At 46.8% G+C, this 25,900-nt stretch overlaps 1 protein-coding gene across 17 annotated transcripts in view; it reads left to right on the top strand.

The window, feature by feature from the left end:
- birc6 (baculoviral IAP repeat containing 6) overlaps positions 1-25,900 on the top strand; it is a 118,434-nt gene that overhangs the window by 37,333 nt on the left and 55,201 nt on the right. For 8 of the 17 annotated variants that reach the window (XM_034292804.1, XM_034292803.1, XM_034292811.1 and 5 more), the window contains 26 exons: positions 99-232; positions 753-906; positions 1,035-1,151; positions 1,242-1,399; positions 1,628-1,754; positions 1,922-2,032; positions 2,172-2,433; positions 3,563-4,134; positions 4,220-4,395; positions 4,493-4,607; positions 4,691-4,885; positions 4,981-5,181; positions 5,496-5,775; positions 5,877-6,151; positions 7,276-7,384; positions 7,476-7,700; positions 8,132-9,002; positions 9,102-9,245; positions 11,815-11,944; positions 13,788-13,919; positions 14,244-14,405; positions 14,891-15,064; positions 21,021-21,220; positions 21,600-21,671; positions 22,515-22,818; positions 23,771-23,988. In XM_034292804.1, the coding sequence (XP_034148695.1) occupies positions 99-232; positions 753-906; positions 1,035-1,151; positions 1,242-1,399; positions 1,628-1,754; positions 1,922-2,032; positions 2,172-2,433; positions 3,563-4,134; positions 4,220-4,395; positions 4,493-4,607; positions 4,691-4,885; positions 4,981-5,181; positions 5,496-5,775; positions 5,877-6,151; positions 7,276-7,384; positions 7,476-7,700; positions 8,132-9,002; positions 9,102-9,245; positions 11,815-11,944; positions 13,788-13,919; positions 14,244-14,405; positions 14,891-15,064; positions 21,021-21,220; positions 21,600-21,671; positions 22,515-22,818; positions 23,771-23,988 (5,618 nt within the window). The remainder of the gene's footprint in view (positions 1-98; positions 233-752; positions 907-1,034; positions 1,152-1,241; positions 1,400-1,627; positions 1,755-1,921; positions 2,033-2,171; positions 2,434-3,562; positions 4,135-4,219; positions 4,396-4,492; positions 4,608-4,690; positions 4,886-4,980; positions 5,182-5,495; positions 5,776-5,876; positions 6,152-7,275; positions 7,385-7,475; positions 7,701-8,131; positions 9,003-9,101; positions 9,246-11,814; positions 11,945-13,787; positions 13,920-14,243; positions 14,406-14,890; positions 15,065-21,020; positions 21,221-21,599; positions 21,672-22,514; positions 22,819-23,770; positions 23,989-25,900) is intronic. The other 9 variants (XM_020047350.2, XM_020047349.2, XM_020047348.2 and 6 more) reach the window with 6 other exon arrangements.

Raw genomic sequence — 25,900 nt, 5'->3', positions numbered from 1 at the left:
TAAAATTGCCTAGTAACTTCCTAAATGAAGGCCTCTGTGAGTTTGCTGGTTTTAGTGCGCTTGCTTGGCAATATTAAAGCTCTTTTCGTTATCCAAAGGTGCTCCACCTCTGTCATCTTTGGAAAAAGATAAAGACATTGACTTTGACTTGCTACAAGACCTCATGGATGTTGATATTGATCCTTTAGATATTGATTTGGAAAAAGATCCCCTCGCCGCCAAAGTCTTTAAGGTACGTACCTGGCAAGGTTCACCCGTGTTTCATATTCTACACCTCTCCTCACTGTATGCTCTCCTGCATTTCTATCCATTTCATTCTTGATAGGGTAATCTCAGGGGCTCATATCGATTTTCCCCAACAACAAGAAATATCTGTAGTACTTTGAGTCCACTGATCAATGATGTACCTGTACACGCTTGAAAGATACTTTAGTGTTTGACTTACACTCAAAATACATTTTAAAATCATACTATGACGGTTTTCTGCAGTCATATTTACACCCTCTCTAAACCCTGCGCCCTTAAATGTTACCAATTTCACTCCGCTTAGGGACTTGGGACCATTGTATGTGTGTAGACCCAGTCAATCATCCAACTAACAAACTGGGGATAGTTATTCCCATTACTTCTGTTTCTGAGGAACCCCACTGCATGCTAAATAATGACGCGTCGGTGTGCATGTGGCGTCTGACGCGTACCTAGCATCCGAGGGGAATGACCGCATTCACCTGTGTCTCTGTCTCTCCCTACAGCCTATTAGCAGCACCTGGTATGACTACTGGGGCGCTGACTATGGCACATACGGGTACAACCCTTACATAGGGGGGGTTGGGATCGCCGTGTCCAAGCCCCCGGCTGCTGTCGAAAAGCCTGGCTCTCAGAATCTGTCTGTCTCCGTATCACAAGGTAGGGGCTCCCCTCAGCACCCTCGCCATCTCCGGATATTAGTCCCCGGGCAGGATTCCACCCTGGCGCTTGAGTGTCGTGTTTTTAAGAGGGCTTTTTGAAAATGTAACCTTTGACCTCGCCCTCAGCTCTGGACGCCCGCCTGGAGGTGGGGCTGGAGCAGCAGGCGGAGCTCATGCTGAAGATGATGGCCACGCTGGAGGCCGACTCCATCTTACAGGCGCTCACGTCAACCTCCCCCACAGGTACTGGCCGCCCAGCGACAGAACACAATCGTAAACCTGGCGAAACGTCCAGGACGGCTGAACATGTGCTCCTCTCTCTCCCCCCTGCAGTATCCCAGGCCTCCAATGGGACAGACGATTCGCTGCTGCGCGGCCTCCACGGGGGCTCTCCCCCGGGAAGCAGCCTCATGGTGCAGGCCTCTTCCATCCCCATGCTGAGCACCTGCTTCAACAAGCTGTTCTCCATGCTCCAGGTTCACCACGTACAGGTCAGTCGGCCGGCCGCTTTAGCCCAGAGTCTTGCGCGTCTCTGCGAGACTCCTGTGACTTGTTGCGCATCACTGTTTTGTTCGTCCCTCTTCACAGCCTGGTAGTGATGTGGCAGTCGAGGTAACGTACTGTACCCTTGTCAAGAATACGTTCGCTTCCCTGGAATAGTGAACGTCTTGACATCGATCTCCCCCGTTAGAGCCTCACTTGAATTTTTCTGCCACCAGCTGGAGTCACTTCTGCAGCTGTGGCTGACCCTCAGTCTCAACTCCTGCTCTGGGGGCAGTGAGGAGAGTGGATCGGACATCTTCATGTTCAACGCCAGCAGAGTGCCCACCATCCCGCTCAACCAAGGTCAGATGTCGCCTTGTGCCTCACTTCAATCCACTCCCTTCCCTGCTTAACTCCCAAACTGTCCAAGTTCTTGGGTTTCTTCAGCCAGTCACTCTGAGGTCAGGGCTAGGTGATCGCGCTGTTTGGCAGTATGGTTTGGAAGTTAAATGTTCTGTCTCTTCCCATAGCCTCAATCAGCAGCTTCCTGACGGTTCTAGCCTGGTACCCCAACACTTCCTTGCGGACTTGGTGTCTGGTTCTACACTCCCTCACCCTCATGACCAACATGCCCTCCAGCGGTGAGTCCAGCCACCCCAGGAGAAGTCTTACTGATGTTTCCCATTGAAGAAGTGTTGAAACCAGAGATCCATCAGTTGGACCAAGGGTTACTTCAACAGCGTTTGATTGAATCCATTTTGCTTCTCGGCCCTGTGTCAGCAGTGTCCAGCAGTGGAATGGGAGCTCCAGAGAGCATGGCCCAGCAGATGGTGTCCGACCCGACGCTGGTGCACGTGCTCGTTCGCTTCCTGTCCGGGAGCAATCCTCACGGCACCAGCCAGCACAGCTCCCAGGTCGGCCCCACCGCCACCCAAGCTATGCAGGAGTTCCTCACCCGGCTCCAGGTTCACCTGTCCTCCACCTGCCCACAGATGTTCAGCGAGTTCCTGCTCAAATTAATGCACATCCTGTCCACTGAGAGGTAACCTTGACTAAAGACACACAGCTGTTTTTATTCCATTGTGAATTATACACCTGATTGTAATACTACCATATTGTAGTCTAGAGTTGATCTAATGTACTGTAGTATTACCGCAAATGTCTGAATGATTATTATTTTATAGTGTTTCCCTGACCGCTTAAGCGGAGCCAGCCAAGAAGGGCAAATGTCTCTTACTCACTGACTGACTTGACTACCCCTTTTTTAGTAGCGTAGTGGTTATAGAAGCGACCCTGCAAACGAAAGGTCCTTCGTTCGAATCTCGTCACAGTCAAAACAAATTGTGTTAGGATTTTTTCTGGATACACAGAAACTTTGCTGGCTACAACCTTCAGTAGCTACATTTATAGTAAGCCTAAAATAAAACTGTTTGCAATACAATATTGCGACTGTTTCTGGTGGATTTTCGAAGTATGCTTCCGTGCATGCTTTTTGGGGTAATATAGGCTTTATCAAAATCCCTTGGCCAGTAAAAGGGGAGGGGTTTCCATGATTCTCTCGTTTTTTCACTTGACGAAAATGTCAGTTTATATAATAGTTATTTTATCAATGTAATTCATGAATGAACGAAAAATGTATGAAAAGCCATGAAATGAAATGGCTTTGGCTGTGTAATCTTCAGTCTTGTTAGCAATTGCTCAATTCTTATGACTATTCCAAGTATTAAGTTATTAGATACTATTAAGCCTATTACTGGCTAATAAGATGTTAAAACGGCCAGTGCCAAAAGCCATACAGTTCACAGATGCTATTTGTGGAGGTGGTAAACCTAATTTAAAAAAAAATCGTTTAACACAATGCTTAATCGTGTCTAGCAAAATATTCCAACTTGGCGTGATGTTAATGTGTGACAAAATGATCTAATGTCGAGATGCTATTCCGACACTTGGCAAACGTATAGCTTCATGGCGTAGTTGTTAAAGACACAGTTGGGTCTTGAGAACAATAAATTGTTGTAATACGTTATGATGTGGATTCGCAATATACCATCAAAATGTGTGGACAATGTGTGTGTGTATATATACTTACTTTTTGCTGGTTATAATAAAGTAAATTGTACTACTTGAAATGTGCCAGTGTCAATAATCCCAAAATTTCTCCTGTCTTATAGGGGTCCCTTTCAGTCTGGCCAGGGTCCTTTGGACGCCCAGGTCAAGCTGTTAGAGTTCACCCTGGAGCAGAACTTTGAGGTGGTGTCAGTGAGCACCATCTCCTCGGTCATCGAGTCCATCACCTTCCTCGTCCACCATTACATCACCTGCTCTGACAAGGTGGTCTCCCGCAGTGGCTCCGACAGTTCGGTGGGTGCCCGCGCCTGCTTCGGCGGCCTCTTTGCCAACATAATCCGACCGGGCGACGCCAAGGCGGTGTGCGGAGAGACCACCCGAGACCAGCTCATGTTTGACCTGCTCAAGCTAGTCAATGCCTTGGTCCTCCTTCCCCTGTCGGGTGACCGTGAGTTCAGCGGGCGTCTGCCCCCGGCCGGCAGTGGCGCTTCAGACAGCAGTGTGTCCGACGAGGAGAAGGTGTGCGGTAGCAAGGAGGGGCCGGCCGGAGTGTCCAGCCCTAACCAGGGCCCAGCGGCCGGAGTGGCCGACCTGGTTCTGGCCAACCAGCAGATCATGAGCCAAATCCTCTCGGCCCTGGGCCAGTGCAACAGCAGTGCCATGGCCATGATCATAGGTAAGCCCCCTCCTCTCAACTCTTCCATCTTGTGACAGGACAACCATTGCTTCTTATTGACGTCACTCACGTTTCACGTCTTCAGGCGCCAGCGGTCTCCACCTGACCAAGCATGAGAATTTCCACGGAGGACTGGATGCCATCTCTGTAGGCGACGGCCTGTTCACCATCCTCACCACGCTGAGCAAGAGGGCCACTTCGGTCCAGGTCATGTTGCAGCCCATTCTCACCTACATGGCCTGTGGCTACATGGGCAGACAGGTGAGACCGAGCTCAGCCGCCCAACGGCAGTCTACAGGTCAAACTTAAAAGACTAATCACTTTTGCTTTTATCGTACTTGTTTTAAATCACAAGCAGTCGTTGTATTTCTCCCAGGGCTCTCTGTCTACGTGCCAGCTCTCCGAGCCCCTGCTCTGGTTCATCCTTCGAGTGCTGGACACCAGCGAGGCACTGAAAGCATTCCACGACATGGGTACGCAAACGCTTGCCCTGGGACAATGGTTTCACCTGTTCCCCGGTCATTTTGTCTGAACCCCTTGTTTTTGACTTGTGTAGGTGGGGTCCAGTTGATCTGCAACAACATGGTGACCAGCACTCGGGCCATAGTGAACACAGCCCGCAGCATGGTGTCCACAATCATGAAGTTCCTGGACACGGGGCCGGGGAAGGCCGCGGACGGCAGCCTCAAGGCCCGGGTCCTGGCCTCAGAGCCCGACAACGCTGAGGGACTGCACAACTTCGCTCCACTTGGTACGCGGCGCTTAACCCCTTCGACTGGTGCTGAGCGATTATGAAAAGGGTTCCCTCTGTGGTCTAAATGTCATGTGACGTTTGTCCCTCCCCAGGCACCATCACCTCCAGCAGCCCCACGGCCCAGCCGGCAGAGGTCCTTCTTCAGGCTACGCCCCCCCACAGACGTGCCCGCTCGGCGGCCTGGTCGTACATATTCCTGCCGGAGGAGGCGTGGTGCGACTTAACCATCCACCTCCCTGCGGCCGTGCTGCTCAAAGAGCTGCATATCCAGCCACACCTAGCCTCCCTGGCCAGTAAGTACAGCACCGCAACCCTGATCTCCGGGCCTCCGGCAGAGACTGGTTGTGTGATCTGAGATTTAATTTAATATTAACAGCTCTGAGAAATCTCTCGCTGAGCAATGCTGCTGCTAGTTGTCTAATAAGCGCAGTTTTCCGCATTCTACTTTTTAAATCTCTTTAAAATGTTCCCTAGCAGTGCCCACTAGTGCCGTTTTACATAAAGACCTACAACATTTCTGTCAGCCACTGTTAGACCTTAACGGTTGAGTGACGATATGAAGTCCAGCAAATTTCACCGTTCACAATGTCATCTGTCCTCTCCCCAGCCTGCCCGTCCTCCGTGTCGGTGGAGATCAGCGCCGACGGGGTCAACATGCTGCCTCTCTCCACGCCCATCATCACCAGCGGCCTCACCTACATCAAGATCCAGCTGGTCAAGGCCGAGGTGGCGTCCGCCGTGTGCCTGAGGCTGCACCGTCCTCGTGACGCCAGCACCTTGGGCCTGTCCCAGATCAAACTGCTGGGCCTCACCGCCTTCGGCAACACCTCCTCAGCCACCGTCAATAACCCCTTCCTGCCCTCCGAGGACCAGGTCTCCAAAACTAGGTACGGGCCCTTCAAGGAACCTCTTGGGTTTTATTTCACAGTCATGTGCGCGGTTAGGAAATGTATCCGCGGCCTTTGACCTTGTCTTCCGTCTCCTGTAGTATTGGCTGGCTGCGTCTGCTTCACCACTGTCTGACCCACGTCAGTGACCTGGAGGCTATGATGGCCAGCGCCGCTGCGCCCACCGCCAACCTGCTGCAGACCTGCGCTGCCCTGCTGATGTCGCCCTACTGCGGCATGCACTCGCCTAACATCGAGGCCGTGCTGGTCAAGATCGGCCTGCAGTCCACTCGCATTGGCCTCAAGCTCATCGACATCCTGCTGAGGAACTGTGCAGCTTCCGGCACCGACCCGACCAGTACGCTTCATCTTAACAGTACGCTCCCTCCACGTGAATTAAACACATTGACCTCAACACTACGCACCCTCCACGTGAATTAAACACATTGACCTCAACACTACGCTCCCTCCACGTGAATTAAACACGTTGACCTCAACACTACGCTCCCTCCACGTGAATTAAACACGTTGACCTCAACACTACGCTCCCTCCACTTGAATTAAACACGTTGACCTCAACACTACGCTCCCTCCACGTGAATTAAACACATTGACCTCAACACTACGCACCCTCCACGTGAATTAAACACATTGACCTCAACGCTACGCACCCTCCACGTGAATTAAACACGTTGACCTCAACACTACGCTCCCCCCACGTGAATTAAACACATTGACCTTAACACTACGCTCCCCCCACGTGAATTAAACACATTGACCTCAACACTACGCTCCCTCCACGTGAATTAAACACGTTGACCTCAACACTACGCTCCCTCCACTTGAATTAAACACGTTGACCTCAACACTACGCTCCCTCCACGTGAATTAAACACATTGACCTCAACACTACGCACCCTCCACGTGAATTAAACACATTGACCTCAACACTACGCTCCCTCCACGTGAATTAAACACATTGACCTCAACACTACGCTCCCTCCACGTGAATTAAACACATTGACCTCAACACTACGCTCCCTCCACTTGAATTAAACACGTTGACCTCAACACTACGCTCCCTCCACTTGAATTAAACACGTTGACCTCAACACTACGCTCCCTCCACGTGAATTAAACACGTTGACCTCAACACTACGCACCCTCCAAGTGAATTAAACACGTTGACCTCAACACTACGCTCCCTCCACTTGAATTAAACACGTTGACCTCAACACTACGCTCCCTCCACGTGAATTAAACACGTTGACCTCAACACTACGCTCCCTCCACGTGAATTAAACACATTGACCTCAACACTACGCTCCCTCCACGTGAATTAAACACATTGACCTCAACACTACGCACCCTCCACGTGAATTAAACACGTTGACCTCAACACTACGCTCCCTCCACCTAAATAAAACACATTGACCTCAACACTGCGAACCGCCACGTGAATAAAAGTAATTAAGTCATTGGGATTTTTCTTTTGTGTAGACCTCAACAGTCCCCTGCTCTTTGGGAGACTCAACGGTCTTTCTTCAGACTCCACCATCGACATCCTCTACCAGCTGGGAACAACACAAGATGCTGGGACCAAGGACAGGTACCGACCCCATAACGCTGTTGAGTCTAGAATGTAACCTGGCTCAGTGGAAGTGGATTTCGACTTGCCATGTCTCTGTCTCCGTCTCCAGGATCCAGGCCCTTCTCCAGTGGGTCCATGACTCGTCGCTGGTGGCGGCCCACAAGAGGAGTGGCCCAATGGGGTACACTCGCCAGAGCAGCTCCTCGTCGCGGGAGTATGGTCTCGTCATGCCCTCTCCTTCCCACCTACACTGTGTGGCAGCCATCTTGTGGCACAGCTATGAGCTGCCCGTGGACTACGATCTCCCGGTGCTGCTTGACAGGGAGCTCTTTGAGTGAGTGTTTCTCCTGTCAGTAAATACCACAGCGCTTCTCTTCACTGAAGCGGGGCCGCTGTTATTCGCTGCTCTTTGTTCAGGCATCAGAAGCTAAGCAGAGCTTTCGAATGCTTGGAGACTTTTGTTTTTAAAGAGCATATTTCTTTTCCCCTGTTTCTTTGGGAGAAATGCCACTGCTTGATGTTTCCAAGCTGTAGATGAATATTAAAGTGAATCCCATCTCCACTTTAGCCACATTCTCTGCAGACATGAATACGGAATATCTACTCTGAAAACATGAATTCTTTACGTTGAGTGGGGAATACGCGATACAAAAGCTAACATCTTTCTCCTTTGCATTTGCAAACAAAATATCCATCCGTAGGAAATGGAAAAGAAGTCCATTGTTGCTTGCTTTGTTCATTAAATTGTCCCGTTTTCTCCTTTAGACTGCTGTACAACTGGTCCATGTCTCTGCCCTGTAACGTGGTTCTGAAGAAGGCGGTGGACAGCCTGCTGTGCTCCATGTGTCACATCCACCCCAGCTACTTCTCCCTGCTCATGTCCTGGATGGGAATCATAGCCCCGCCCACGGCCGCACAGTCCCAGCACCGCCTATCCATGACGGACGACGGCAAGAAGCAGCACGACCTCAGCAGTGCCAGCGGCCTCACCGACGACTCCAAGCACGCGCGGCCGCCCGTCGCCCTGTCCGAGTCCCAGCTGGCCACCCTGGCCGCAGCCTCCCAGTCCCCCGGGGCCATAGAGCAGCTCCTGGACTCTGGGCTGCCCTCCCTCCTGGTCCGCAGCCTGGCCGGCCTCTGCTGTGGCCTCCTGGCTGCCGCTGACTTGCCTCTGCCCGCCACCGCCCAGGCCGAGCGGCGGCAGTACCATCACAACCACCATCCCCTCTCCTCCCAGAGCCGGACGCCCCTGTCCGCCGAGCTGGCCGCCCCCGTGCTGCGTTTCCTCACCGAGGTGGGAAACAGCCATGCCATGAAGGACTGGCTCGGCGGGCCCGAGGTGAACCCGCTGTGGACCGCCCTACTCTTCCTCCTGTGCCACTCCAGCGCCAGCGCGGGGGGCGCAGCTAGCGGCCTCCAAGGGCACGCGGGGGTCCGCTCCGCTGCCTCGGGGGGCGCGTGCTGCCCCCCACCTCCGCCCCCGGCCCAGCCTTCTGGGTCGCGTTACTCTCTGGCGTCCTCGGCCCGGGGCAGCGGGTTCACCACCCAGCAGAGGACAGCAATCGAGAACGCCACGGTGGCCTTCTTCCTGCAGTGCATCTCCTGCCACCCAAACAACCAGCGGCTCATGGCACAGGTCTGCAGGGACACACTGTGACTACATTTTCCTCCTGACCGAAAGTAGCTCTGATGGGTCACCAACATGTGTCTGCATTGTTTTCCCGCATCTCTGTAGGTGCTGTGTGAGCTGTTCCAGTCCGCCCCCCAGCACGGGAACGTGCCCATATCTGGCAACATCTCCGGATTCATCCGCAGACTCTTCCTGCAGCTCATGCTGGAGGACGAGAAGGTCACCGTCTTCCTGCATTCCCCGTGTCCGGTGGGTACAATGTTTTGGCCGGCTGTTAGAGTTCCTGATTGCAACTAAAACAGTCACGTTTTCATCTGTTTGACTTGGCGGTGGAACACCAGATGTTTATTGGTTTGCACAATCGCAAAGAAATAATATGCTTGTTTTTTGGTAGAATTCATTTTGAGTTTTTTTTTCTAATCATGATTTAGTCACACATTGAGGTAATGTGCATGTGACCCCAAATAAACAGTGATAAATGCGTGTCCCTGTTTCCCTGTCGGCGGTTGGATGCCTGCCACTCCTCCCTCCCCCTGCTGTGTGCATAGAGGACAGCCATGCATTCCAATAAGCTCAAACATGTAACCGTTGGTCAAAAAGCTAACTATCCATGAGGCCTGTTTTGAAGCTGCTACCGTTGTTCAAGTTACAGTTACAGCTTTTTGTGTGAGCATATTTCATGCATAATTCTCAGCTCTTTATATTGAGTTCATGGCACAGCTTTACAGCTGGAGTTGGCTTTAATATATTTTCATGTGGAGTTGAACATTTGGTCTTTTCAGTTAATTGATCTACACTAGCCTCGGTAAGTGTTTTCTCTGACTAATACAGCTTAGGACACAGATGTCCAAAAATGACCTAATACTTTTTGGATCATTTTTGTGATAGTTGCAATTACTATCAAAAATGTATTAATTAGATATGTTATATGAAAACAATTACACTTCATACCAAGATATGCAAAGGTTTACTGAATACTAGTCTACAAATTCACAACTTGCAGCCCTCATGACTGGTTGAGAAAATATGTTCTTTTGAAATGGTGTCTGACTTCAAGGGGCAACACCCCTTTTTAAGTCCTCTAAATTGTTTACTTTAGTAACAAATAAGGTTTTGAATTGCTAAAGCGTATACAGCATTTTAATACCTGTACATACCATATACAGTTCATAGAGAAATCCTCTATGACCCCATAGTGTGTTTTGGGCATGTAGGCTTTTTTTGTGTGACTGTCCCATGAGGGCCAGTGAGGGGGGTCAAAACCTTTGTAAATCTCTCCAAATAAAGATGTCATTATCTACCCTTTTCTGTTAGTCAGGTACATAATGAAAAACTAATTTGAGACCAAAATGTGCTGGTTCCATAAACAGAAGGTTCTGGCGCCATGTTTTGGATCAGGTTTCCACATTGTCAGTTCTTAATCATAATGTGGGTAGATTCCTAACTGCAATGCGTTCTCCTCCCTTTTGTTTTGCATTTGAAATGAATAGACGGGTGTTATGTATTGTCCCCAATTGGCCACAAGGGGCCAGCCCAGCAGTACTGATCATGTACCCCTCAAACTCACTGGCAGGCTGCTTGTTGCAAAACAGCTCCTCAGTCACAAAAATGATCTATATTTCACCCTCCTCAATGATTAGTTGTCAGGAGAGGTGTTGAGAGAGCAGTCCCTGAGGGTTGGTGGGGGGTAGTGGTTTCAATTGTCTAAAGCTAATTTCATTTTAACCTCCAGCCTCTTGTTGTCCTCATTATTCAGCACCATCCTGTTTTGATGATACATTAAGAGTATCAGGGAAGGGTGAGGGTCATTTTACGGGCAAAGTGAAGTATGACTGTTGTTGTTGTCATGCCATGAGCTGCCAGATTATGCCCGACGAGACAAACATTCATTTTTCCCAATCTAAAGATGTCCTTTGTTTGCTAAATGACATAATGCCTCCTGGGAATCCCATCAGTGAAGGTTAATCATGTATGATCAGTAGGTGATTAATAGCAGTGTAGTGCTAAATGCTTATGTTTATACTGTTTTTTTTTTTTTTACTGAAATAGAAATCAGGCCATATAAATTCTCCAGAAATATTCCCTCGCTCAACATTGAGTTAATTGGTCTTGATATTATGACATTTGATATGTAGGAGAAGTGCACTAAATGTCTTGCTTATATGCAGCTCACTGGAGGGAGGCTGTTTTCTTTATGCTAGCTACCATACCAAGAAATGCATTTGTGGGCATTATCCTTCCTTTCAGAGAGGTATCAGACTTGCCCTTTTAGAGGTACACGTTTCCCACAGTCTTTGCTGTCACATGATCTAAGTGTATTTTCCTGCCAGGCTGGTGCCTGTAGTGTGGTGAGCTGTGTCTGGAGTGTGTACTGTGGGGACGGAGCTGGCTGAGGTTGTGTTCTGAGCTGCAACACCATGCCTGTCGCCCACAGGTCTCGGGAACCACAAGATGTGGCTTGATGTGCACATGTAACATTCATGCTGAACGAGAAGACGTGTCAGCTCCAATGAAGGCAGAGGCAGGATTGGAAGTCTTCATTCAGTCTTAATGTGGCCCTGCTTAGAGCCCCTGAATGTCTTTCCATAACTGATACTGTTCTTCCTCTGCTTGTGAACCATCAGAGGCATTTGATTTAATTAGTCAAGGATTTGGTTCTATTTGACTAATTGGATCACCGGGGCCCGTTAACATGTGAATGATCTGGTGATTCCCTGACCCGACGGGGAATCGGTGCAGCGTTGAGTTAGCAGTCGTGGTCACACGACGGCGATGCGTACTTGGTCTCGTACTGATCTTTTCACCCATCTCTCTTCAGCTCTACAAGGGACGCATCAACGCCACCAGCCACGTGATCCAGCACCCAATGTACGGTGCAGGCCACAAGTACCGCACCCTCCACCTGCCCATCTCCACCAGCCTGGCCGAAGTCCTGGACCGCGTGTCCGGTACGTCTGCCCCTCCCACACCGTGACCGCTGGCCTCATTTGGGCCAGGGGCTGCCCGGTGACTCCGCAGTCCCCCTCCAACAGACACACCGAATATAAATGGATGAAACCCCTCTCTCAGTACCCAGTTCTTCATTCAAGCATTTTATCCCCTCGCTGGGTCCTTAAATTTTAAAAGGCAGACATATTTGAAGTTAATGCCCCTTGTCAGCACCTTACACAAGCACAGACACACACACAGACACACACACAGACACACACACACGCACAAACAGAACAACACACATTCACTCACATTCTCCCTGGGTATTAACACTGACCTTTCCAGCCGACTGCTGCTCCCACTCACATGGCCTCATTAGTAGCATTGCGGAAGTAGCTTTCCAGCAGGTGGAGATGCCTCTGATTAATTGCTATGGAGTGAATCAGCTGGTACTGACTCTGTTTAGAGAACCCCTCCATCTAAAACTCCACTCACAAACGTGGCGTTGTGCCAGATCAGCTATACCCATAACCCACTCCTGCGCCCTGCTGGTCGATCCTGAAGTTGAAACAGTTCTTTTCCAGTCTCTGGACCGATATAAACAGGGAATAGTTGCTGAATTTGATTGTTCTAGCGTAATCTGAGTGATGTATGTATTCACTGTGACCTATAAGATGAAAAAAGAGACGTTATCCACGCTTCATCTCCACAGTGGTATTAATGTGTGTGTGAAATTAAAATGGGCTTCCGCCGCCACCTATGTTTGGATTGATGGATACTACTGAGTGCAGCGGTCATTGCCGTTACCTTGCACTCGGGTGGGGAGTCAGATATACTATGCTTGGTTTGTCACAACATGGTCCTGGTAATGCCGGGCTGAGTCTGGAGGCTGTGGGTGTGCTCCAGGCCTGCCTAAATCTAGAAAGCACAATGTTTTAAAAAGTGTTTTGAAGACAATATTATAATATGAATTTAATTGCTATCCTGGCAAAGTGACTGAAGTCAGGGTTGTAGTGATGCGGCCATTTAAACAATGCACCAAGTTGTTTGGAGCCCAGAAGCCCTCTGAAGACAAACAGCCTTTGATTATGGTTCACCAGTGTGCACTAACCTGAATGGGAGAAGTTTTTCATTTTCAATTTCAAGGTGCTATCTGGGCGTCAAGGTCGTGTGGGTGGGTGGGTGGGTGAGTGTGTGGGTGGACGTGTGTGGGTGGGTGGGTGTGTGGGTGGACGTGTGTGTGTGTGTGTGTGTGTGTGTGTGTGTGCGGGCGGGCGTAGGCGTGGGTGCATGGATGGTAGAGGCTTTGGGCTCCAGTTTGTGACAGAGTGGCACAGTTAGCTGTGTGGCTATGATAAATGTCTCTCTTGGGACCTTGAGCACCAGATAGAGGCCTGATATACAGGGGTTTTATGAGCCGCTGCCCAGGGAGCGGATTGCCGACTCGGTTAACAGCACAGCAGAGAGCGTTTTAAGGGCCCTGTTGTTAGTGGCTTTTGGAATTGCTAATGCCAGATGATCTGCTATTGGGCCCATCATATCTAACTCTGACGGAGTGGAGGACTAGGGATATGGGGCTGATTGCGTTGCCCTGTTGGTGCATGCATCACAGCTAATGGCAATACTTGTATGCACACGGCCAGTTAGCTGCTGCCACCTGAGGCTTCACTTTGTGTCGATTAGCATCTACTTCTTCACATAAGGGACTTTGATGGCTTCTTACTCAACTGCCTTTTTTCTCTCCCTTTCTCTTTCAATTTAATTCAAGGGCTTTATTGGCATGGGAAACATTTGTTTGCATTGCCAAAGCAAGTGGAAAATAATCTTTCTCTCTCCCAATCTTTCTGTCCCTCTCTCCAGACACCCCCAGCATCACAGCCAAGCTGATCAACGAGCAGAAGGAGGACAAGGAAAAGAAGAATCATGAGGAGAAGGAGAAGATGAAGACTGACAGCGGTTTCCAGGACAACTACAGTGTTGTTGTGGCCTCAGGTACCCCCTCCCCCTCTTCCTCACACAGCGCCTTCATTCTGTGGGCCACCCCCGCCAATCATTGTGGCTTAGCAGAAACTCATTACTCAAGTCTTAATGAAACCAAGGGGAATGTTTTGCTTTTCGCTGTGTTACCAGTTGTATGTTATGTTGAGCTCCTTTATTTACTTACTTGGTATTTTGCCATGCTTTATTCCACAAGTGCTTTCCTAAACTATAACATTTACAGTGTTTGTTTGAAGCCCAGCTCGGGCATCACGTTCAGATGATTATAAAAGACCTACTTTACCATGGTTTAATGAACAAAGGTCATTTCCCTCTAAGGCTTAAAATCCCAGTCGAAGAGGGCGCTGTCAACACCTCCCCGCCCCCCTTCGCGGAGGGGCCGCGTGATGAGTGACAAGCTGACAGCCTCATCAGGTGTGGATCCCTCTGCCAAAACTCTCAGCGTGCCTGTCTTCCACCTCTACCACAAGCTGCTCCCAGGTACCGTACACACAGACTCAAATCCCCTCCTATCGATCCTGCCTGTTTAATGAAGCTGTGACCTCCGTCGCGGTCAATTCATCGAGCCAGTGTGTCTGTCCTTTGGCTCTGGTCTGTTGTGCTGCGGCCCGCAGTGGGTCAAGGTGAACATGCCTGTGTTTAATCAGCCTTTGATCCCTAAGACTTGGGGTCAATGCTAAAAATCTAAGCCAGTAAGATCCAAATATTACCTGACTCTGGGAAGGTAAAGACATGATTAGACTTGTTTGAATGGATTCAAATGTTTACTGTACTGTGGTCAAAAGCAGTAGTTCATCCGCAATGTCCTGTCTTCAGGTTTAGTCACCGCTATCTAGGTCACTAGCCTTAATGCCACTTAGCTGTCATGTATTTCCTGCCCCTCCGGGCCTGGTTGTGTGACGGGAGGGTCCACGAGGCTTTGGTTCCCCACCGTGAGCACTGTCTCCGTCCCTCCACCCCATCAGGTCAGCCCCTCCCGGCAGAGATGACTCTGGCCCAGCTGTTGGCCCTGCTCTATGACCGCAAGCTGCCCCAGGGCTACCGCTCCATCGACTTGACCGTCAAGCTGGGCTCCAAGGTCATCTCTGACCCCGGTCTTTCCAAGACGGACTCCTTCAAGCGGCTGCGCACTGAGAAAGGTATGGCTGAGTGCCCACGCATCCATGCTTGGGCTGGGAATTGCCTGGGACTTCCCCATGCGATTCTTAGTTTTTTTTTACAATATACTTAGTCTTATCTGATATATTGGGATGCGTTATTTAATATTTGTATTTTTCATAAATATTTCTCTGTTATAATCCTGCCAATAAGGACTAATGTTGACATAAATCAGTTGAAAACACCTTTAAATCAACTTTTGTTTTTGCAGATTAATATTATAAACCGTGGTCTTTGAACACATCTGAGGGAGGCTCTTGGGCTACTTAGATATGTTTACTTGTATGCAATAGAGATGCTGTTATTCAAAAAATAGCTGCCAATAAGAATATAATATATTCGTTAATGTCGTGTCATTTTTTAAAATAATGTTAATTAAAAGCGCCATAATACACAAAACAGATGTGTAAAGTTTCCTAAAGAATAGAAGAAGTTTTAGTAACAAATAGCTTGCTATATTACTGCACAATTAAAAAAATATAGTTGCCACACCTGATTGAAATAGTACTGCTATGAAATGAAATGTCCCCATATACTTTGAAAACATCAGCAGGAGATCTTTTTGTGCTATAAATCAGAAGTTGCATATAGTCATACTTTAGAGTACTTTGTCACAAAAAGTGAGTGAAACACTTCCACAGTAAAGAGCCTTGAGTAACCCCCCGCCCCCACCAGTATGGCTGGTGAGTTTTTTTTTACCGCCAATACTGAAATCTACCCTTATTTGGCGGTCGATGACTGCTAATTTTATGCTTGGTTCATTAATCTCAATAAAAATGTGTTCTTGGTGTCAGTGTGTCAATACAATACTAAAGGAAAACTCGCCTTTCGGCGTATTAGCATGCGCGCACACACGTTCTAACTCCCTCTGGATCCGTCATCATGCCTCTTGCTCTGAAAAGTGAGACGCAAACGGCTCTCTCCATGGGTCCCTGGGAGTCTATTCCCCCCAAGGATTAATGGATCTCCACCTCCGCTGCCATTCATTTCTCCGTCTGGGCGCAGGGCCCCTGTCTCCTGAGATGTCATCAGGGGCCGTTACCAGTCTGGGGAACAGGTGGTGCAGTGTGAGCTGTTGCATACTCAAAAGGCCCCATCCACCGTCATCCTGTTCTTTGACTGTGTTGTGTATAATGGGGCTAGGGGAGCTAATGTCTATCCATTTTTACAATGATGCTGTTGACCTTCTCACTCGTGGGTTGGGGTTTGCTTCAGATGGAAAACCATTATGTTATGATCATAAATTGGCCTTATTGACTTTACTCTTTGGGAAACATGAAAATATTCACAGAGTGCCATGAATGAATCAATTCCAACCACCAAATCAGCGCTCAGGTGACTTAAAATGGCGCACGTGCCTGTTAAAGATGTAGTCTGACTTTTGTTTAACCATATTAGAGTTTTAAAACTTATTTTAACCGTTTAACCTTTTTTGGTGTCATCTATGTATGCCCAATCTATGAAAAAATTCACCATCATAAGCTCTGTTGACAATGAAATTCCAAGTGTTTTTTTAAATGGTTTTGATGACCTACTGCACAAGTCGCCACATACGTGAAATTTCTTTGCTGCGTCTTTGATGGCTGGCTGTAATCAATGCAGGTCAGTCTGTCTCCCGCCGTCACGTCCTGTTAGAATGTAATGGAGTTATTTTGGTTTTCGCCATGCTTCACCTGATGTTCCTTGGAAAGCAATGCTCTGATGCCTGTAAGCTCTTGGAGCTCAACTCTTGACCCTCCCAATACCGAATTACCCCGCTTGTTCCCATATCTGTTTTAGCGCTAATGTTAGGGAAAGATTTATTCGTTTATGTCCTCTATACATTTCACTCAAGTGTCTCGCTGTATCATATTGTCATGTATAGATTTTATTCTGTCATGCTTTGGTCCATGTAATGGTTTCATGTTTTGTGGGACACGATCACACTCAATTTTCTGTCAATACAGGGTTTTTAGTGGGATAGGTTGTTTTAGCCTCCCCTTCTAGCCTTGACAGTCATTGCCAGGGCACACATGACGCAAAGGGCACACAGCAATTTTGGCCATTATGATATAACAGCTAGTCTGCTGGAGTAGTTTGTCTCGGTTTGATGATGTCAGTAACCCAGTTGAAATTGCATACTATTCTTTCCAGCCATGACAGATCCTTATACAAAGGAGTTGAAGGGAAAATATAGCTACTCGTTCCAGGCTGCATCTCATAATGTGGTTGGTTTCTCCTTGCATGTGGGAGAAATGTGAAAAATGTACGTGTTCAACAAGCCAGTTATTTAACTTGTAGCCTATGGCTACACACACGTGCTAAGGTGCTTGCATCTCCACCATACTGAATGTAGGTTTGTGGCTGCTGGGTGGTGCACTGCTCACATAGTGCTTGTGAAACCACTTCTCCAAGGGCTGCAAGGGCTGATGGTCAAGCTGGCATTATGCCAAGACGAGTGTGGACCAAACTGATCAATTTGGAAAATAATACACACTACTAGGCCCTGTGATTCTATACCAGACACTCAAATCAGGGATGAATTCTATGTTATTTCCGCCACGCTCTGATATAAAGCTTTGCATTAAGATAATGTCCGCTTTACACAGGGACTCACTTAAATGCCGTTTGTTCTGTCTTGCTGCAGGCTTGTTTTGGGAGAGCCCATGCTTAGATGCGGTGCTCCACAGCCCAGAGCCTGTCTCTTTCGGTAACTGTGTGTGTGTTGATCCTCCCCAGTGCCCGTTCACAGGCTGTATGGTTCCTCTCACACCCTGGGGCTAATTGCTAACACAATGCGCCACCACCTGCAGTCCACGATGGGCTGGGCAATAACTACCCCCTGCAATGCACCCTTGCCTTCTGCCCCTCGTTGGTGCGCCAGTCTGCCATTCACACTTCGTCCATCCCTCCCTGTTCAGTGGCGTATCTTAAAAGGCAATGACTGTCAATCAGTTCAGCTACCCAAATCCTAGAACAGCGAGGCTGGTTAGCCTAGTTCCGAGACAATTACGCCCCCATGTTATCTACTAATGAAGGTCTCTGTCCAGCTCCAAACCCCATTTCACTAAGACCATCTTCGGCCGGACACTAACCACCTGATTAGGTAAATCGTTGTCTTCATCGAACCAATTTAGTTTCACCTCCGCGCTCCCCGGAGTTAAAATAATTACCTCAGACATATAGATTAGAAACAGTCTGGAGCCTGCCAATGCTGGGTATTCGCACCCCCCGCTTTCTTCTCAAGTCTAGGACAAAGAATCACTTCAAGCGTGTGGTTCAGTTGAGATGCTTTGGACACGTAATTGGTGCACATTTTTTGCTATCTATCGCTATTGATAGGTTATAGCCTGATTTTCCTGTGTGAGCCTCTTCATATACTCGGCTATTTGCAGTAAAATCCATTCCACCAACACTTTCCCCAGATAGCTTTTGATACGTGAATTCCCAGAACAAATCTTTTCTGGAATCTTCTGACTTGAGGCCCATTGAGGCAAATAAAGGGAGGGGAGTGTTAACCGTCTTGTGTGAGAGAGGGAAAGGGATGGATAGAGGTCACTAAAGCTGGTATGGAGGCTTTGACCAGGGGGAGCTTACAAAATCCATTTACTAGGCACAGCCTCGCTAACAGCCATCTACTCAACTGAAGGCCGGTACATGGAGAGATCTACAACAAGCCTCCTTAAAAGCCTTCAGTATCTATTAATAGGACAGGCCTTTTAAAGCAAAATGGGTTTTGTCTCTACAACCATTTTAAGTCTCAAGGCTTCCTCCTGATTAATCATGTGGAACTCAATAGGGTTCACCTTGCTTTGGAAAGGTACTCGAACATTCCAGCCAAATCTTTTTGTTCTTGAGCAGAATTCCAGAATCCCTTGTCATTCACTTTCTCCACAGTCTCTCTGATCTTCTCAAGTCTAATGAAGCCTTGGATGCATTTCAAATGTCACCATAATTCACTCAGTCGGTGCTGTTCAGGTATTCTCTGGGCGGCCTGTCTCTCCTTGCGGCCTGCTCAAAGACGAGTGGTTCCCTCTCCGTCACGTCTCTTCCAGACAGCGCAGGCCTGCTAAAAACCCGTCACAACTCTGGTGACTTTTTAATTCACCACCAGACGTAGGAGGAGGGCAAAATCCTGTTAGAGACGTGAGCAATGAATCATTTAGTTTATTTTCTTCTCCGGGAAAGATGAAGTGCAGCTTTTTTGTCGATGACCCATCAATCGACTGATGCTTTATATCATCATCATAAAACAGGCCAGCCACACCGCACAATGAAAACATTAATGGGGGGCTATATTTACTCTTCTCTCTCTATCCATTTAGTTTTGACTTTGTCTACAGAGCCACCCCCTCTGACGTGCAAACAAGGACAAGTAGACGGTGCCCTTGATGTTCCTTTTTAATCAGTGTGCACTTCATCCAGTGTCACATCCTTTTTCCAAGTACAACCATTAGTGCATATTTATGCATTCAGATATAAAAGTTTAAATGGCACTCCCCACCCCCTTATGTCTGGAAAACTGCTGTCAGCTTCTCATCCTCTCACTTTCATCGTTGTTGCTTGAGCTTGATAAAGGATGTGTGATAGCTTTGGTTTTCCCCTCGAATGAGGGATGCGCTATTACATGATTTATCCCATTAGGTGTGTGAGATGCAATGTGAAACACTGTTCCTCTATTCTATTATTCACTCGCTTTGATTGGTTGAGTGGTGGTTTACTGAAAATCTGTACTTTAGTAAAAGCACTGTTACTTATTTTGTAATTTACGGAAGTACTCAAATGTGAAAAATATCCTTTCGGGAAGCTACAAAATAATATTTTAAATCTTCTGGGTAACTCTGACAGCAAACACAATGGAAAACAATGTCATTGTTTTTTTACCGGATAGATTATTCTCTTGTGTATATCTTTTACCAAATAAATGTAATTAACTTGCTGACAGTGGTCCTCATTCATAGTATGCAATTAATGAGTAGGCTGGCAAAATTTTTAGAAGCGAAATAAATTTGAGGAATAACACTAGTTCTGGCTGACAAGCACACTAATTTCCTTATATTAACACCCCTACTGTTTTACTGTTGAAATAAAAATAGGATAATAAAGTGTTCTGGAATTATGTAAATATACCCCTGCCCCATCATATTTCCTTACTGTCGCACAATAAGATCTACTGTCTTTTCAGTATCACAGCCCCCTGAGTTTAGTCCAACAAATGTCAATCACTAAATGAGTGGACCAGGCCAAAGTGTATGGTAATTGCCTTTTGTTTTCTAAAATGTTGTGTAAAAAAATAAATATATAAATATATTTATATTGTATTGGTAATACCAACTACCTAATTTGTCTGACTTTGTAGCCTACAAGAAAACCGAGTTTAAAATTAAATTACATCTCAATTTACTTTTCCGCAACTCTGGAATGTTGATGAGCAGTTCTTTAAAATGTGCATCCAATCTCTGCTGGTCTCTGCCGGAGACTGTAATTGGTTTAGTTAAGTGATCTCCCACGTAACTAAACCAATCATATGCTTCAATATGCTGCGTTTCACTGTGCTGTTGTAGTTCTGCAATGTTTGCAGCTGTTGGTACAGCTGTCCAGGCGGAATTGGAATTTTTGAAAAATGGGTCGTCTATCATCATACTGTAGATTTATGTATGATTACTCTATTTGATTTGTCATTAGTGATTTGGTAAATCGTAAGATAAAGATACTACTTTCAAATTACTAGAAAGAAATTTCGAAGTACAACCAAGAGAGAGTAACTAGACAAGTACTAAATTGTCCCAAAAATATACTAAAATGCATGTAACACAGTGTATAACTACACCCCTCGTTGAAAGCAGCATAGATAATAATCCAAGTCACATTGAACATGGGTGCAGTTGCATCCTGATCTCAAACTCTCCAGAATGAAGACGTGGCATATTCTGTAACCAGTGTTCCTCTCTCCACCAGTGGAACACTGCGACATGCTGAGCAGCTGTCCCGAGGACGAGCCAATGACCCCAGGTGACGAGTGTCTTGATGCAGCCATCGACGAGTCCCTGCTGGAGACCAACCCCATCCAATCTCCCCTGCAGGTGTTTGCAGGCATGGGTGGGTTGGCCCTGATTGCAGAGAGGCTGCCAATGCTCTACCCCGATGTCATCCAACAGGTTAGACCGCCGTCCCAACACCAACACACGGAATATAACCAATATCACCAGTCCAATAGTACTCCAGCATCCCGTGTTTTTGGGTTCTTTTTGTACAATGTTTAGCCTGTTTAAAAAAAGATCCAAGTCAGATCTGCAGTTGCCAAAGTAATGGCGTCTGTCTACTCTGGCTCCGGCCTATTGAGAGGCTGTCCGAGTCTGTGTTTGTCTCCCCTTGTGCCCCTTAGTGCTACATCATCCTTGCTAAATGAAAGTAAATTGATACTTTAAACAGTTATTGATAGTTCTTAGTGACAAGGTGAGGAGCTGGAATGGATTCTCAGAGCTGCCAGGTACTAAATCTGTTTTGTTATTTTCTTCCCATTCCAAATGGTTGCAGCGAATTGAATTATTCAGGCAGTCTCCCAGAGCTACTGGTGGTTTGAAGCAGACGCCCCACGAGGGCTATCAAGTGAGATGATTTGTTTTGTACTTAGCATTGTGATGAATATGAAACATTTACATGATTGGTCATTGATTGGTTGTTCATATCCCCCTCTCAACTGGATGTTCTACCTTTGTTGAACCTGTTGTCTCACTGTTCGTAAGGCACGCTCTTGAGGCTGTGAATAATTCAAGTGTTTTGCACCCACCCTGAGACTACTAGCAAAGTAAACCCAAGACATCCATATTGATGCTGGCTAGTATGTCGTTTCCAACACCTGTACTGGCCAAGTGTAGCATGTTCTGGGGGGTGGGAGGTGAGCTGAACAGCCAGGTCTGTGTCATATATTGTCCGTTGTGGTGTTTAGCTGTTTACCCCCATCGCAGCCTGTTCCTGGGGATTCACTCTGGGCCCTGACTCTTAGTGCAGCTCAGCGTGAATTGATTATATTGATCCCGACCATGCAGTACTGCAGCTCTAATACTTGCCTTCATCCTGGGCAGACTGGGCACGATTTAAAACTGGAGGGGACAAATAAACAACCCAACTGTAACAGGAGCTCAGAGAGTGAGCGAGACCTATTGACTGCTAAGAGGGACTGTTAAATGTGTAAATAAGTTGACCCCCCCCCCCCCCCCGTATCCCATCAAGTAAGTGTTGAGTTAGAGGTTCTGTGTCCAGGGCAATATGCCCAGGCCCACAGCAGCTCCATGAGTATGGACAACAGCTCTTTTGTTCCATAACCCCCCCCCCCCTCAGTGCCACAACATTTGACATTGAGATCCAGTCAGGCCTTGTGTCAGCGTTTTCTGTGTGCCGTCCCCCACCCCGTCCTGACCCTGTCCTGACCCTGGCTGGTCCTGCGTGCAGGTAAGCGCCCCGGTGGTGCCCTCCACCACACAGGAGAAGCCCAAGGACAGCGACCAGTTCGAGTGGGTCACCATCGAGCAGTCCGGCGAGCTGGTGTACGAGGCTCCGGAGGCTATGGCCGCTGAGCCTCCGCCCATCAGCAAGTCGTCGGTGCAGACCATGTCGCCAATCCCCGCCCACTCGCTGGCGGCCTTTGGCCTGTTCCTGCGCCTGCCGGGCTACGCCGAGGTGCTGCTGAAGGAGAGGAAGCACGCCCAGTGTCTCCTTCGCCTGGTGCTGGGGGTAACCGACGACGGAGAGGGCAGTAAGTGAAAGTTACACGGCCATTGAGGGTAAACGCTGCCCTCCAGTCTACGCTGCAGGTTTACTGTGGTCAAACTGTCTGGGCCCTGCTAGTGTCAAGGACTTGAATCTGACAATGCCAGTCATTTTAGCCCCTGAATACATATCTGATTGGACTGTAGCTAGGTTCCCATGGTGCTGATTTTATTATGCATGAAACCAATGTTATTCTCTTCTGTTAGACATTTGCCAAGCATCCATCATCATGTCCCCAGAATAAGACCCACACTTTTTATTGATCAGCTGCATAAAGCTCTTAGATTGTCCTGATGGGAGGACCACTAAAGTTATTATATTAGGGGTTTCTTTATTTATAGACACACAGATCCTGTTTTGCTTAGTGTAATTTCTTTAGACGTTTGGCAATCTTTTTGAGTCATAATTTGGCCAGTACATGTATGTAGACTTCAGCAGCATGTAGAGCAACTTCAGATGACTGAAGGGATCGATATGAATCCCACGATTTACAGTCCTGTCCTATCATATATTACAACTACTCCTGGCTTTTACATCGTCCTGTCATTTTGTACCTTACAGCTCCTTAGATTTAATATTAACTAGACCTGCCTTCTTGAACATTACAAATTAATTTGTTTAAAAGCTTGCTCTATTGTATCAGATTTCCTTAAGTCCTTGCTCCAGTATTATGATTAACTAATTGATTAACTAATTGCTTGGGTGTTTTTCCTGACATTTCAATTGACGGTAGCTGTGCTACCCTGTTTGCGATAAAACCATGTGTAGTTATCCTACCGTAAACATCTATTAACTTCACCTTGTCGTTCAATGCATTAAGTTATTGAAACCGAGATGTACATCCTTTTGACCTATTACTGCTGTTGTGTCTCATGCCAATTCTTCTCAAACAGTTGTTAGTCACCTCTGATTTGCTGCATCTCTCGCTTTTTTCCTAGGTCATATTCTGCAGTCACCATCGGCCAATGTGCTGCCTACACTGCCCTTCCACGTTCTGCGGGCCCTTTTCAGCACCACGCCCCTCACCACAGATGACGGCGTGCTTCTGCGCCGTATGGCTCTGGAGATAGGAGCCATCCACCTCATCTTGGCTTGCCTGTCTGCCCTGAGTCACCACGCGCCCCGTGTCCCCAACGCCAGTGGAAACTCCTCAGAGGTGAGGGCCAAACACTCACATGAGGAGACTTGTGAAGAGTTACTTTTTCAAGTCATCCTACAGATGACTTTTTGATTTATGTTACCTGTCAGACAAATGAGATTCCAAAGTTCTAAAATATCTACGTTTGCCAAACAACTCTTAAAATGTAGCGTATTGGCTTTATTTCAAAATATATATACTTTGCAGTCTGTAAGTATTTTTAATTAAATGTTTTACTTTGTACTCCAGCACTTATGATTTAAAATCATTTACATGCTACATTAACAATAAAGAAAGCCCTGGTTAGCGCCGCAATAGTAAATGTCCTATTAGACCAAGGAATACCTCTACAGTGGATGACCGAAGAATGCTGAAAAACAACAAAGATCTCGGAAATGAAAAAAAAAAAAACCGATCTGTAGATTGCTGCGTTACAAGTCTGGGCGAGCATCAGCAGGGAGATACCTGTGTCTGGTCATTTCTATTCCTCACCAAGGAACAAGGAACAAAGTACTGAATATATAATATAAGCTGATTTACTTTGTCCCCCTAAACAAGGGACTTTGTATAAAAAGGATGGTCATTCTGCAAATGGACTGACTTTATTACTGTTAATGGATTTAAATACCATCAAATTAAATCTAAAAGTTTGCGCTGTAGATGTCAAATTCTATCTGTCCTCAAGTATTAAGGATGTGAACACTTAGAAAAACATAAATCAAAGTGTGCATGTTTTAATGATGTGAAATAAAGATTTGTGAATGTGTTTTTTGGTGGTATTCCAAACTCTATCAAGTATAGTGTACCCAAAATCAGAGTCATTAGATGATCCAAATATGTTCAGCTGGCCCTTTAAGGGATTGAGCTTTAGTAACTGGATACATGCAGGAAAACAATCTGATTGAATGTCTCACTATGTCCAAGACAACTCACAGGCAGAGTCAGAATTGAGGAGCTTTTCTTGCCAATAAGACCAACGTCCGGATGAATGCTTTGGAGTAATATAACTGTTTACTGTTGGTCTAGGAAAACCCACCAGCTTATCTGGCTAAATATGTTTTTATCAACAAAGAACTAAATCTACTCACGTGGTCAGGGGTACATAGATAACACTTCAATTATGGTATTTTTTGTGGCATTTCAAAAAATTTACCCAAGACCCTCAAACTCAACCAAGAGATTATTTCAATTGTTGCATATACAGGTGCATCTTAAAAAATAAGAATAGCGTGGAGAAGTTCATTCCCCCCCATAATTCAAATAAAGGGACATTATAGATTCATTACACAAAGTGAAACTTTTCAAGCCTTTTTTGTTTCAATCTTGGTGATTATGGCTTATATCTCATGGAAATAAAAATGCAGTTTCTCAAAATATAATAAAAAATGCATTTACAGAAATGTCCACCTGGGGCTATAGTCAGTGAACCAAGAATTACGGAGAAAAAAAAGACCTTTTCCACAATATACCTAATTTCTTTAGATGCACATGTGTGTAGTTATTTATTATATTGTTTGAGAATTGGGATGCCTTGGGATTTGTTTAATCTTGTTCTAAAAGGAATAATGTAAATTAAGTTCACACAATCTTTTGTGGTGAGATGTACCCTCAATCAAGTTACCTAGTTGTGACAAAGGCTGAGACCTCTTCTAGGAGTTGGGTTAACACAGCTTTGTTTACACAGCTTTGTGTGATGGGCTGCGTTTGCAAATGCAGTCCAATTCTGATCTCTTTTTTTCTGATGTTGGTATTTTGAGCAGTCAGCTCAACTCTGAAATAGATCACACGTGTTACCTCAAAATAATTCCGGTGTTTGCTAAAAAAAAAAATCTGATTTAGCCTGTATGTTAAAACAGTGGTGTCAAAATATTTTCTGATATTTAGATGCTGCCTATGATGCTTTTTGCTTGACCCAATAGTAGGTTCTCAT

The sequence above is a fragment of the Esox lucius genome, chromosome 6, assembly GCF_011004845.1.
Source record: "Esox lucius isolate fEsoLuc1 chromosome 6, fEsoLuc1.pri, whole genome shotgun sequence".
NCBI classification, from domain to species: Eukaryota; Metazoa; Chordata; class Actinopteri; order Esociformes; family Esocidae; genus Esox; species Esox lucius.
The sequence above is the reverse complement of the archived record's forward strand: the minus strand, read 5'-3'. Positions and strand labels throughout refer to the sequence as shown.